This window comes from Melanostigma gelatinosum, assembly GCF_949748355.1.
Source record: "Melanostigma gelatinosum genome assembly, chromosome: 9".
Taxonomy (NCBI): Eukaryota; Metazoa; Chordata; class Actinopteri; order Perciformes; family Zoarcidae; genus Melanostigma; species Melanostigma gelatinosum.
In genome coordinates this window covers 11,424,946-11,440,085 of record NC_136642.1, presented here as the reverse complement: position 1 = coordinate 11,440,085, position 15,140 = coordinate 11,424,946, and the positions used below count along the sequence as shown (strand labels likewise).

At 41.7% G+C, this 15,140-nt stretch overlaps 1 protein-coding gene and 1 long non-coding RNA gene across 3 annotated transcripts; both read left to right on the top strand.

The window, feature by feature from the left end:
- Positions 1-1,866: 1,866 nt before the first annotated feature.
- LOC306781776 lies at positions 1,867-3,373 on the top strand. Its single transcript, XR_013772231.1, has 3 exons — positions 1,867-1,986; positions 2,778-2,920; positions 3,025-3,373. It is a non-coding gene; the product is annotated as an uncharacterized lncRNA (long non-coding RNA).
- A 1,181-nt stretch (positions 3,374-4,554) lies between these two features.
- On the top strand, positions 4,555-13,745 carry snx27b (sorting nexin 27b; the record flags this gene model as incomplete). 2 transcript variants are annotated; one of them, XM_079274838.1, is made up of 13 exons in its annotated part: positions 4,555-4,886; positions 7,027-7,258; positions 7,410-7,602; positions 7,845-7,909; positions 7,999-8,103; positions 8,226-8,304; positions 9,112-9,275; positions 9,347-9,436; positions 9,804-9,953; positions 10,068-10,196; positions 10,779-10,838; positions 10,930-10,978; positions 11,108-13,745. In XM_079274838.1, 13 exons carry the CDS (start codon positions 4,555-4,557, stop codon positions 11,173-11,175), a joined length of 1,716 nt encoding a protein of 571 aa, XP_079130964.1. In that variant the 3' UTR covers positions 11,176-13,745. The 2 variants fall into 2 exon arrangements, with proteins under 2 accessions (XP_079130964.1, XP_079130965.1); XM_079274839.1 differs by having other exon boundaries at positions 10,930-10,992.
- Between the last annotated feature and the right edge of the window lie 1,395 nt (positions 13,746-15,140).

Below are 15,140 nucleotides of genomic sequence, written 5' to 3'. Positions count from 1 at the left end.
GTGTAATGTTAGTCAGACACAATGCTGCCACAGGTTGCTAGATGTGTTGGAAGTGAGACTCTGATCGTTGTAAAAATACTCCATAACAAGTAATAATGACTTGCATCAAATTGAGTTTGTAAAAGTACTCCATTCACAATGGTCCAGTGCGGTTTATTTATTTATTGGGGACAGTGCACATTCATCAACATTTCAGTTTCCACCTAAATGTAAATGTGTTACATTTACATTTATGTAAATGTACACATTTACATTTACATTTCGCTAGAGAGCTAACTTTCAGCTGTAGTCCCTGGGCAGCTTATTACAATTTGGTGGCCTAATATTATCAGTAATTCAACAGCAAACACTATTGTACAACACTGCAGCTACAGCACAATATAACACATAAATGCATTACAAAAGTAGCAGATTTGTAAAAACAATACCAGTATATAATGGCAGAGATGAGGTGGATTTATTGTCATTGCAGGTTTCTTCTGCTTCAAGCCATCACTTTAGTTTTTGTTTGGTTACCAGCCTTGTAAATGGGAGTTACAACAGCTGACTTCCAGGTGCTTGAAAAACATTGTTCTGGAGGAGAAGCTTTGTGCAGCTGCTCAACTGAGTTAACAACAAAAGTTGTTAAAATCACTTGCTATTATGTCATGATCTTGATGAGATTCCATTCATTTTAAGTTCAGGTTCTCTTGTTCTCTGATCATAATTTCTTTCAGTTCATTTGTTAAGATTTTTCTTGATCAGTTTGCCATTTCCCCTTCGATCATTGATTACTCTATTTCAGTGCGACATCTTGCTCGCATTTGACACATAAATGTGTTTGCGAGGGTCTTGCATGAAGGTCTTTCAAATGGTTAAAAAGTAATTAAAAGATATTCCACTGGAAAGTAAACAATCAACACATAAATCCACTGAAATATATGAAATTGGGGAAAACAATGAAAAGTAACATTGACAAATTAAAAGTACAAATTGCAAACGAAAATAAATGGGGATTGCTTTTACAAATTGGTTTTCTTTTTACCAGCTCTTGCGTTGCTGTGAAGAACACCCTGCATGCCACGACAAGCCTGGTGAGAGCTGTGTGTAGCATGGGACACACCCTACAAAACCTGCTGTGCTAGTTTGACTAATACAGATCTATTTTCTTCAGGTTATGGGTCGAGCATTTGTTGCTTCCCTTATCGTACGGACTGAAAGGAGATTATATTGATCACTTTTGCCTTCCTTATGTTTCTACCTTATTTCGAAGGGATGTAAAAATGTGCCTGTCTTTACTATTTCCCGATGCAAGTCCTCTTTTCAGCGTTACATCTTGCTCGCATTTGACACGAAAATAAATGGGGATTGCTTTTCTTCATTGGCATTTGCATTTACAGTTTGGTTTTCTTTTTACCAGCTCTTGCGTTGCTGTGAAGAACTCCCTGCATGCCACGACAAGCCTGGTTAGAGCTGTGTGTAGCATGGGACACACCCTACAAAACCTGCTGTATTAGTTTGACTAATAAAGGAAATGCTTCTGAAACAGGCAATATCTGCTGTGAAATACATAAAGACAACTTCATTTTTTGCAGGTTGAGTTAAAAAAATGTCCTGACAGGTAATGGATGTGTAACTACAGCATTTGATGTTCCCTTATCATGGGGCCCAAGAGGAGATCATATTGACCACCATTACTACTACATGACATACAATCATCTATTTGTATGAACATGCTTATTTGCAAATATGATTCTTAGCTTTTCTGCATTGTTATAATGAAAGGCGGGCTTATGTCAGAGGGAAAGCAAGAGAGTATATTCCAGCGTTGTCAACATGACACGTCGTACATTTTTCTGGAGAAGAAAGAAGAAGAAAAAAGACAAAGAGGGGTGGGGCTTTGAAAGAGGTCGTGTCAACCTCTATTTAAACCGTTTGTGTCAGTGCTCTCCCCTCAAAATCCTCTCTTCCACTCTCTCTACCTGCACGAGCTTTCATACTATTTTGGTAAGTGGAAACATATTTTTGTTTTACTTTTTGAAATACAACATCAACAATTTTGCATTTAATATGTCCAAATACGTGATACACATGTAACATTATGTGGCACAAGATCCATGAATGACGTTTGGTTTGTGTACTGTGTGTCGAGTGCTACGTCAGAATAAACATGTCAATCTATGGTAAGATGATAGCAATTCTAATTTGAATATTGTGAGAACGATAATCTGAGGATTCTGGGGGGAAAAAACAATAAAAAGTTGTTTTAAAAGGCATGCAGTAGGGTGGGAAAACTGAAAATCAGTGAGTAAGGACAGTGTATGACAGTTCCGAGCCAAAGCCACTGAAACATCAGAAGATGGAGTTTGCAAGAAGACTATGGTGAAGGGCAGGACAGCACTCTGATGCCTTCAATTGTTCATGAAACCTTCAGAGACTTTCTTTTCACACCAGACACCACCGATACTTGATCATGTTCTTTATTTCAAACCAATGGTGATTAAAAATGTATTGACCCCGGAGGGAAAAAGAAAACATGACAAGGTAACAAAAGAGCAAGATTTAAAATGAAAATAAAATGTTCCGCTTGTACTGAATACATCTTTAGAATAATTAGTTCTGTTAATGTGACCATTGAGGAAGTGTGTTGGGAATTAACAAGTTGCTCATCTCCAACTCTTCCCAGTCTTTTAATTTGATGCTCCAAAGCAGTCCAACCCATGTTTTAAGATGGAATGAAGCGTGAACATATTTAGTCATAAACACTGACTAAAGTCAACAATACTTTCTCATTCCAGCAATGGCAGACGCGGGAGGACTCATTGCCTCAATGGCAATCCTGAAGGCTACCTTCGACAAATATGCTGGATCAGATGGAGACAAGACGACTTTGAGCAAGAAAGAAGTTGGAGTAATGCTCCAAGCTGAGCTTGGGGATGACGTAAGTAGAAAAAAGCAGCACTTTGGCAATATAGCTGTGAATGGCTCTTTGACATAATGTTTATGTTTTGAATTTACAACTCCCTCTGTTTTTCTTTTGTTTAGCTCAAAGACAAAAAGGAGTTTGAGAAGTTCTTCAAAGGTCTGGATGCCGACAAAGATGAAGTTGTTTCTTTTGAAGAGTTTGTCGTTTTTGCAGCAAGCTTCGCTATGATGGTGTTTGGGAATAAAAAGTAGGCCATGTTGCTTCAGAACTTCTTTGGGTATTTGAATTTGTTCTAAATTAAAACATAATCTGGAAGATCTAATTTGCACTGTATTACAGTCACATCCATTCAATAAATCATATGGGTTATTGTGTTGGCTTGGAGGACTTAAAATGTGCTGACTTTGAGTTTGTATCACTGATGTTCAATGTAATCAGTGACCAATAAAGAAAGGAAAATAAATGTCACATTTTGTGAAAGTTTTGTGTGTGTTCCTAAACAAAATGCAGGTATCATTCAAAGTACAGCTGACCGTCTCTGTGCATCTACAAGGCAGAATGCCTTTAGAATCATCTTTAAAAACATAATCTGCCTTTTTATTTAACATACTATATAAAATGTCTCTCAGCTCATCATTCAGGGTCCCATCCCATGGTGCAATGTTCACTATTATGTCACTGTTTGGATGCATTACACGTAGAGCAGGAAATACAGCTTTACATCTGCTTGAGGTCCTTAAAACGCTGAGTATGAGTTTAAAACTAGAGCGGCTTAAACAAAGGGTGAATAAAATAAAAATCAGTAATCTTCATGCACATGTTCATAAAGATTTCAGTAATTGTGCTGTGTTCTCACGTTCACCACTTGTTTTTCCAACACAAATGCTTTTTGCTGCTATGATGCCCCCTTGTGTTTGAAGCTTTCACTCTGAGGTGTCCATGCCATTTATTTCCCTGTGGTCCTGAGTGGCTGGAATCAATTAGCCTAATAAAGAGGATGAGAAGTATTCACCAATCTAAGCATTATTTCGGTGAACAAGAGATATTTACAAAGCCTCACAGCTGTCACCTCGCACCTGAAGAGAGACAAAATAGGAGCCATGGCTGGACCTATTCAGGGGCCCCTACTGTTGCTCACTCATGGTTTATAATTCAGCCTGTATGGCAGGCCCATCTTTCGTAATTTGATTTAGTAACCCTGCTTTAAAGTCAAGATCAATGATGTGAAGTTATCAAACACAGAATATTGGGATGATGAAAGTTATTACTTTACAATGTTGTTGAATTTGGGGGTGCAACTAACGATTATTCTTATAATGTGACTGTTATTTGTTGGGTCACAGTTTGGCCACAACTGGCTAACAGACTTGTTTATTATATTCCTAATTTAGTCAAAAGAAACCACTGACTGGCTCACAATTTGTCTGCATACAATTATGTTTCCTACCCAGGAAACTAGCCGCTACACCCGTGACCTAAATGGAACGCGTCCTGGGGCGGTCTCGTGAATCATCGGACTCTGTCGGCTTTTCCCGGTGAGCTCAGTCAGTTAGCTAGCCAAGCTGATTAGCCCGCTACGACAAGCTAATGTTTGTAGGATATTTATTGTTAGCTGAATTTGACTGGATGATACAAAGAGCATAGAAAAAATGGCGGACGTCGAGGGAGAAGGAATTTGTTCATCGGTCCCTCCGTTGCCTCACCCTTCTTCTCGCAACGGCTCCGGTAGCGGTAACGTTACACCGGGCACCGGCGGCAGCTGCCAGACGGCAACTACCGTTACTTCAGGCCCACGGCTGGTTCGAATAGTGAAGTCTGACTCGGGCTATGGTTTCAATGTTCGGGGACAAGTTAGTGAAGGCGGGCAACTACGAAGCATTAACGGGGAACTGTACGCTCCACTGCAGCATGTCAGTGCTGTCCTACCGGGAGGTGCCGCCGACAGAGCCGGTATTTCGAAGGGGGACAGGATTCTTGAGGTGTAAGTGGCTATACTGTCGTAGCTTAACCTGAAGCATATTTAAGTAACGTTAACGTACAGATGACCCCAGTATCTTTTACTGGGAGCAGTGTCGGCCAACAAAAAAGCCCATGTGAGCATGCACTACCATACTGGTCTTGCAGGGCAGAGGAGCCGTTCTTCCTCATCATGAAAGGAGTGTGTGTGTGTGTGTGTGTGTGTGTGTGTGTGTGTGTGTGTGTGTGTGTGTGTGTGTGTGTGTGTGTCAGATAGAAACGATTGAGGGATCATTAAACATTCCCGTCACACTAAATCCTACCCCTTGTACACATTCATATCATTGGAACCAGATGCAGTTTGTTATATGTCTGCATGCCCCACTGCATCTAACCATACATGGCTTTGATGTTGCTACCAGTGAGCGTGTGTGTGTGTGTACTGCATTTAGGATAGAGGTGATCGTCCTAAATCGTTAGTATGCATGGAGATTGCTTGCTGATGTTAGGCTCTGTTGCTATAGAGAGGAACCCGCAGCATCAGTACTGATGCTCCAGTGTAGTCTGAATAAGGTGATGCAGAAAGGGAGGAGGGATGCCTTCAGTTCAATTCTGATTGGCTTCGTTCTCTAAAAAGCCAGTATCTCATTGGCTGGCTTTTTGCACACTGCTTTGTTGATTGATGGCCTGCAGTAACCTGGCAGTTTGTTGACCCCATTATTTCTGCGTGCTTGTGTGCAAGCATGAGAATGTATGTATGGATGTACATTTTTGTATACTGTACACACAGGACAACCTGTCAGTCAGGCACAAATACATACTTGCTATCGATTTATATCTTCGCACATTTACAAACTGCTTCTGAACCTTCGGTACAGAATAATTTATAGTGCAAGACAATAAAGTGTATAATGTTAAACACTCGGATCAATACCCCATCTATCTTGCAGTGTATATTGCTGTGGCAGATTTAGCTTTAAAGAACAGCATAGAAAACAGCAGTGATATCAACTAATACAATAACTATTCCATTGAATTATAAATACAGAAGAACTGAAAAAAATGACAGCCAGGAGAGAAATGTCTCTTGAAAATATTTATGATGCTCAGAAGTGCTGATCGTGCAAGCGCAAAGGGCACCATATCAGGTGCTTATTTTATAGTCCTAAAGCTGCTAAAACGAAAGAGCTGCCAAAATGCTTAGTCTGTAGTTTCTGTTGTAGGAAACATTTGTTCTTTCTCCCACCTGCAAGATGGTTTTATTTGTGTTTCCCCTATCGGTCTTTGCTTATTACCACCGACATAATTGTAGCTTTTGCATTTAGCAAAGTCGCTAAATGAGACTACAAAACGTCATCACTTTCAGAGCCTCGTTGTGTATTCTCACGCTCATGTGACCGAGGTGTAATTAGCGTTTTACTTCTGGCGATTACATTCATACTTCCCGTGTTTATTTGTGAAGATGATCTTGCTAAACAAAACGTGTACCGGTAATTATCATTGACATTAACTTGTGTTTGCCACGGAGCTTTTTTCCTGCAATTTTCTAAACTTCCAACAGAAGAATCCCATTGTTTTGTTTGTCGAGGGAACCGGAGCGACGCTAACTTCCGTGGTTGGCCTTTTAAAAAGACGTCATCCCTGCAGCACTCTATATTAGCACACTGCTGTAAACATTGCAAAAGTACATTTGCACGAAACTTAAAGCACAGAATAATGTGATTTACTAAATCTCATTCTGACACGGTTTACGCCTTCATTTGCCAAACTACCCATTATTTTTGGGATTTCAACAAACGGCTGGAGGGGATGCTGAGAGCTTAATGCAGTGGCTGTTTAGAGTAAAGTTAACTATTGGTCAGGACGCTCCAGCACTGTCATCATCTCTGTCGTGCCCTGACACATGCCGGCCAAAAGGGCAAACACCCAGCGTTACTCATGCTCAGCTTTCCTGATGACATAAACCAAAAGGTCTTACTCCTGAGGACAAAGCCTCTGTCACTGTGCCACGCAGTAACAGAAGCTGTTGCACTTAATTCACTTTATAACTCTTCTTCACTTTCTGCCATTTCATTCAGAACGTGTGTTCTATTTAGGGCTCTCGAATAAAAAAACAAACAAAAAACTCAACAGCTACCACATCTCTTCCTCCGTGCTTCCTCTAGTAATGGTGTGAATGTAGAGGGAGCGACCCACAAGCAGGTGGTGGACCTGATCCGGGCTGGAGAGCGGGAGCTGGCGCTGGCCGTGCTGTCCGTCCCGCCCCAGGAGACCGACTGCTTGGATCCCGGAGACGACATTTCAGCCCAGTCCTGCTACGACTACTCCGACAAGCAGGCCGTCCCCATCTCTGTGCCGAGCTACAAACACACTGAGCTCAACCAGGAAAAGTTTGTGGTGGGTGCAGCTGTGGATGAATTCATAGATGACTAAATGAGAGGAGGAAGTCAGATTTTGGAAGCATGAATGGATGAATAAGCGACAGGATTGGTCTCCCTGTTATCGCGTTGGGACATTCATTTTTCTCTTCCTCTGCATTCACTTCCAGGTCTATAATGTGTACATGGCGGGCAGGCAGCTGTGCTCCAAGCGTTACCGTGAGTTTGTGATCCTACACCAAAACCTGAAGAGGGAGTTTGCCAACTTCCCGTTCCCCAAGCTGCCTGGGAAATGGCCTTTTACCCTGTCAGAGCAGCAGCTGGACGCACGACGCAGAGGCCTTGAAGAGTACATGGAGAAAGGTCAGGCGGCGAGAAGGGGATGTACGGTTTCTAGAAAACATTGGTTCAGCCAGATTGTAGTAATTCGTATCATCCTTTCTGGGGTTTGTAAAGTGAAGTAATGGGGGGGAAAGTGTGGAAAAGTCTGTGATAAACACTCCGGAGTGCATAACTATACCTTTTTATTGTATTGCATTGTATAACCACGGATATTTCACATAAAGACAATCTTTACCTTTATGTATCTGGTCTGTTGTCTGCAGTGTGCTCTGTGCGGGTAATTGGAGAAAGTGACATCATGCAGGAGTTCCTGTCTGAATCAGATGAGGTAAAAAGAAACAAACACTCCCATGTTTGTGTCGTTCTGCAGCTGCACGTGACTCACCGTGCAGTTTGTCTCCCCTTCTCATGACCCAGAACTATAACGGCGTGTCAGATGTGGAGTTGAGAATAGCCATGCCCGACAAAACCACGCTCACCGTTAGAGTTTGCAAAAATGCTACGACTGACCAGGTCTACCAGGTAAACAGGCCTGAGCCACTGAGCATTGTAAAGCCGACCCGATTACGGTCATCTTGCAAATGTTTTACTCTTTCTGTTTCCTTTTTCTCAACTCTCATTCTGTCTTTCTGTTCTCCTCTCAGGCTGTGGTAATGAAGCTGGGGATGGACAGTGTAACAGCCAGCTATTTTGCTCTGTTTGAGGTCATCAACCACACCTTCGGTGAGTAAGAACACGTAGTTGAGCTTTGAGTTTGCGTGTGTGTTCCTTTGCTACGTGGAGAAAATGTTTCCCAACTTTCTTTGAAATCTTGCATGCAGGTCACAAGAGCTCAGAATGGTTTCTTTCAGCCCAAAGAATGATTTGGAAGTTAAGAGTGTTGTGGAGAAAGTCATCCATGTTTTTTTTTATCAGTGGCAGATTAAATCATCATAAATATTTACATTCCTTCCACGCTCCGAAGTCTGTTTTATTTCCAAATTGGAGGAAGAATTCTTGGCGCAAAAAACAAAATGATGAAATCGCCTTTTCACACTGGTGACCTGTCAGCATCGTTGTTTACTTGAAGATATGCTTTCGTCATGTGAGCTCTATAATGTATAACCAGACTCATTTCACTGTGCTTTTAACCCAATACGCATCTGTTGGCTGCTTCAAGGTTTAGATGTATGTTTCCTTAGTCAAAGCTACTTGAATTCAGTCTGTGTCCGTATTGCACGGATCACAGATTGTTTTGAGTCAAAGGAACACCGATGCTTCCTAACTTAATTTTTTCAGTAGATGATATCTGCAGTGTTTGTCAGTTGATCTTCTTTTCTTTTTTTACTGCATACCACCAAGATGAGAATATCAAGCATCTAGTATCTAACATATTTGACACAAACCTTTCCTGTGGGTTGCATTTACAGCAACAAACGTCGATAAACTAGGTAGTATGTCAATATATTTTTTTCTCACCACGTAAGAATGGGACGTCACTCTCTTTCATTCCCTCCCTCCCTTTTGTCTCTCTCTCTCTTTCTCCCTCAGTGCGTAAGCTCGCCCCCAACGAGTTCCCCCACAAACTGTACGTACAGAACTATACCTCAGCCATCCCAGGAACCTGCCTCACCCTGCGCAAGTGGCTCTTCACTACAGAGGAGGAGATTCTGCTCAATGACAACCAGCTTGCTGTAAACTACTTCTTTCACCAGGTGTGTGTGTGTGTGTGTACATGAACGTGCTTTTTGCGGGTTTGCTTTAACAGTGCCCCCTATCGTTGCAGGCTGTCGATGATGTGAAGAAAGGCTTCATCAAAGCAGAGCAGAAGTCCTACCAGCTGCAAAAGCTGGCCGAGCAGAAGAAGCTGTCCATGGTCAGTCTCCCACATGTGGACAGACACCACACAGCTACTCTACGACTGTTCCTGAATGACTTAGAGAGGCAGATATTATAGTCCAGTGTGGTAAATGTCTCCCTTCACTGTGTGTGGTATAACAGTGAGAGTGTAGGTTTGACTGGGGAGGAAAGTGTGCATGAATAGATTAGCCTCTCTACTTGGAGATTAAACACTCTCACCCTGTGTTCAGATCAGTTTGGCTGCAGAGAATAACCAAAGTGTCTGACTGTTCTCTGCTTTTTGGCCATAAAGCTTAGATACAGTTCAGCATCAGAACTACATATTGTCATATATATTGTAAAAACATCACAATCTTGTGTCCTCTGACTCTTTTCTTCCTTAGTATATGAGTTTGTTGAGGGATTGCGAGGGCTACAATGAGATCATATTCCCACACTGTTCCTGCGACTCCCGACGTAAAGGCCATGTCATCACAGCCATCAGCATTCACCAATTCAAGCTGCACGCTTGCACCGAGGAAGGGACACTCGAGGCAAGGGGCAACTGTGTGTGTGTGTGTGTGTGTGTGTGTGCGTGTGTGTGAGGGTGTGGGGGTGTGGAGACACATTGATGGAGCGAGTGTACTAAAGACTCAGTGTTGTTCCAGAACCAGGTGATTGCATTTGATTGGGCGGAGATGCAGAGGTGGGACACAGATGAAGAGGGCATGGCCTTCTGCTTTGAATATGCACGAGGAGAGAAGAAACCGCGCTGGGTCAAGATATTTACACCCTATGTGAGTATCTCACACGGATTATTACACATGTGCTATAATAGTCAAATTATTCTAGTGGCAATAGAGCTCTTACAGTTGCAACAGTTATAACAGCTTTTTCATCTTTAAAAACATGTCTTGATATCCAGTGTTTAAATTCCTGTTGCGTAACATCAGAACCTGCTTGTCTTTGTAATTTTAAGGAACAGTTTGACATTTTGGGAATGTGCTTTTTCCCTCTCTGCGGAGAGAGTTGGGTGAGAAGATCGACACCACTCTCAAGTTACCATTAGCAACCCGCTAGCTTAGCATAAAGACTGGAGAAAGAAATACAGTCTGTTCATTAGTGAGCTTTACAGGTGATGGTCGATGTATATTCTTAGCAATTGACAAAGCTAGGCTAGCTGTTTCCTTCTGTTTCCAGTCTTTGTGCTAAGCTAACCAGCTGCTGGCTGTAATCTTGAGACATGAGAGTGGAATCAATCTTGTTATCGAACTCTTTGCCATGAAGCGATAAATGTATTTCCAAAGAAAATGTATTTGTCTTTTAAATCTAAATTTCTGTTTCTCTCTCTGTATTTGCCGTGCACGTCCGATGTTCAGTTTAACTACATGCACGAGTGCTTCGAGAGAGTCTTCTGTGAGCTAAAGTGGAGGAAGGAGGTAAGGACCATCCGTCAACAGGCTAGCCTGCTATATTACAAGCCTTCTGTTGTGTCCTTCGCTCATTCCTGCAATGTGTGTGTTCCTACAGGTGGAAGAGGAGGCTACAGACAAGGACAATAAGAACTGCAGTAAAGATGGTATGTGTGGCAAGGTAAGGCTTTGCCTGCCTCTGTCCGGTACATGATTAATCAAGAGCTTGGATGGATTTTTTGTTTTCTGTCTCTTGAGTTTGTGCGTCTTCTTCCTGATTGCCGTTTCTGTTTCAGAATATTTTCCAGCTGCTGAGGCACAGAAGGGATGGAGGCACCTAGGAAGGGAGATTGTTACCTCTTAACTAGACACCGTCGTCGCCAGCTCAGTTCAGCCCTCATCTAGCCCCAGACACAGCAACACTCCTATACTATTAACTACACAGTCATCGTTTATACTCCATCAGCTACAACCTCAGAAGCTACCCCCCCCCCCGATACATGCGAATCAACAAGCACCTGCAAATGAACGAATCGAATAATCCGAAGCATAAACGGCTACAGACACATGAACCAGAACTCTTGAATCCAGCGCAACATAATCTTGCATTAAAATAGAGCTCTGTCCAAAAAGACTAAAGTCATGGATTCATGCAATCCTTCTTCTTATTGGCAGGGACTTGAAGTGGAATGTGACTTGTACATGTGGACGTTTTGACCCTCCTCTGTAGGAGTCCTGCTGGGAAGAGAAAGCTGAAGGAATAAGAACATATTGTTTGACTTACCAGGGAAAGTGAGGCTGTTTAACGCAGATAACACTGATCAGAGATGCTGACCACAGCAAGACACTTGGTGTTCTCCATTGACGGATGGGAGCAGCAGTTCTTCTTTGTCTTTTTGGCCAGTTGTTGGCGTGCAAAGTGTGTTCGTGCCTGTTAACGATGCGTCCAGGGGGCTCCCAAAGGCAAGGAGCCAACCAGAGTGAGGCCCTCAGAATGTAAGTCGCAGCTGAATTACACTACATTTTCATCTGTCTGCCTATCGATTTGCATTTATAAAAGATAACTATTAACATTGTAATGTGGCAAAAGAGAGACGGGAGAGAGAAAGTGGACATTTTTTTTAATTTATTTTCTTTTTTGCTGTGTTTATTTGACAAATGAGCTGGAAACAACGTTAAACTTTAGACTAATGTTGCACTTTATCAAACAGTATTAACAGCCTCCAAATGTGGGAAATAGAGGCAGATAGTGATCATATTACTGGAACTAGCCCGGGCTTAGTTTACATTCACCTTTGACTGACTACAGTATGATTATGTACTGCAACATCAAATGAGTCATGCATTAAACTCTTATGTATTCGTAGTATAATGTGAACACGCCATGCAAATGTTTTGAGGCCATTGTAGAGCGGCATTGACGAGGAGCACTGATCAGAAGGTGGAGTACGTCATGTTTATCATGTATTACCCAAAAGAGACAGCAGGGGTCCTCCTCCTCCTTCCTGCTCCCCGCCGGCCCTGATTACTCCCACCGGATTTATTACAGGCCTGCAACCCAGAAGACCTTTCCACTCGCAGCACTATTTATCTCTGTAGCTGGTACTGCGCTGTACTGTTGAACCACTTGTGCACTTTGGATTCAGGTTAAGTGGAAAGAGGAGTTATTTGCAAAAAAAAAAAAAAAAAGGGCAGCTTGCACACTTTATCAACATGATGGATATGAAGATAACTGAGCACATTCACTAAAGGCTTTGTAGCAACTGATCACAGAACTGTGGTGTAGTTTAATAAACATTCAAGCTCCCTCTAAATGAGCCCAGTTAATGTTGTCATTCCTAGAATAATGTAATAAACATGATGTAATACGGTATAACAGAATTATCTGGTGATGCAACGGTGACTTCAGGCTGACAAAAATATAAAATGTAATTACAGGTTATGACATCGTTAGAACATGATTACGTGCTGCCATTAAATAGGAATCATTGCTCAGTGTGATATTTTGACTACCGTCACCTCATTTAGAAGGACATTTAGGAAAGGTCTTATTTTATCCAAAAGATACTACATGTTCAGTTGCTTTGAGCTTTTACACAATGAGCCCTCCTATCAGCGTCATCATGGTTTATTATCATGAATATAAGAACATTCCAAAATCCATTTACTGTATGTCATGATATGGCTGATTTATGCAAAATCACTTGTAAGATAATCAAACTGATGCTCAAAGCAAAGACCTGTCATGCATTACATGTGTGCAACAACAAAAACATCACCAACTGATGTTTGTTACTACTTAATTAAGTCATGTGATCAGTGTACGATGCCAGTGAATGTTTGTAAATGCTAATATTCAATTTTCACCCGTCCTGAACTCCTGCCTGGCTCGTAACGAGAATGTCAACAGTATTTTTTGTTATCTACAAGCAAGTCGCTAAGACTGCTTGTTTTAATGATGGTGCTGATCACAAAGGCCATTTAGGGTGATTAATGAGCTTCAACATACCTTGCTGGGTGTGTAAAGGAGGTCTGATTGAATGTGTTGAGCCTTGAATTGAGAGAATTGCAATCCTAAAGGCTGACAGCATTTCCCAGGATCCTTGTCTGCGTTATTGGACCGTGTCTGACGTGGTCGATTGTCTGACATTGGCTCATCTGCCCACCTTCAAGTTCAGCGCTCTCGCTTTCTCTCTCTCTCATCCTGACTAAAGTTAAGTGTCACTAATTGTATTTATTTCAGTAAGATTCTTTCTTAAATTCAGCATCTGTTAAGTTTTTCACCTGATATTGTTTGGCTTTCGAAAAGTCACGCTAAGAGGAGGCTGGAGATTGACAACCTGCAGATTCTTTGACATGTTGAAATGTAAAATTTAAGACAAAGTGTTTGGTTACGTCGCTTACTGTAATAAATTGTAACATATTCTTTTAAATAAACCGATTTATTGATGCAAAGTTAGTGTTTTGCTTAATTTTGTGTGTGTGTGTGTGTGTGTGTGCGGCTGTGGCTCGGGGAGTAGAGTGGGTCCTAATGCTTAGGATGGGTTAATGCAGAGTTCAAATTTCCCTTTGTCGTGTTGTGTACGATTGTGTGTGACGACATAAAAGGTTTGAGTATGTTTTGTTTTATGTGTGTGTTGGAGTCGAGACACACAAGCAGACTTCACTCTCACTTCGTGTACCCACATCTGTTTTATTTCTTCCCGCTTCCTGGATTGACGTCCTTTTCTCTCAACAACTCCGATGTATTTTAATTAGATCTGGGAGACAATTACCCAGCAGGCCGTGGAACGGTCATTCCATATCGACCTGCATCGAGGGCCTGCATCACGTAATTAAAAGCTATTGACTGTTGGTGGTATGGGATGTTATCTTGAGACATTTCTGGGTCAGAAACCTGTCCTGGGAGACGTCTTGCTAATGGTCTGACTTCAGTGTTGATCAGTTTCTTACCACAACTTGATCACAGAAATATGTGTAGCTTTGAAGGATGGAATTAAAAAAGAAACCAAAACAAGTAGATTTCTTTTGCCTATTTGTAGGTTTAAATATTTGAAAATCTGACATTGGACATCTGAAATATTATTATAGTTGGTTAGGCCAGTCAGAAACACTGAGAAATTATTATTGCGTGTATTATATAATTTCAGTCGTTTTACGATCAAAATACATAGGACATTATATTAACAATTGCTCCCTCTCTTATTTTTCCCCCTTGAGCAAACGGAACTGAACTGACAGCATAGTGAATAGTCAGCAGCAGTTGAGTGTGTGTGTGTGTGTGTGTGTGTGTGGATATGTTATGGCTGGACTTTTCACCTGATTACACACCAGCATTATGAGGACTTAGTTGGTATATACAGACCATGCTGAGGTCCTCATAAAACAAAGAGTGTAAAGTGTCGTTATAAGTGTCTAAATAACATACATTCTCTTAAGTCCTTCTTTACCAGTTGACCTGATTTCTGTGTATCCCTGTGTATAGAACAGCGCCCGCTATCGGCTTGACCATGCTGGTGCAGTTTCATACACATTTTGATACACACGTTCAATTTTCGCGGGCTGGTTTTACGTCGAGGTACGTCGGAGTGACGTAGGACGTCACGTCCTGGAGCCCTTTAAACACAGAGACATGCATGGAAGAGACGCATGTCCGGTACAGTAGGTGGCGGTATGCACCTATACAAGTTGGTTGCGACCCGCCAATCAAATTTAAAGAAGAAGAAGAAGAGACTCATGGACTCATGGAGGATTAGACACAACCAGGTAAGCATTTCTATTTGTAAGTATAAAACGGAGTTCGCAACAGATGAGCATTTGAATATCAGT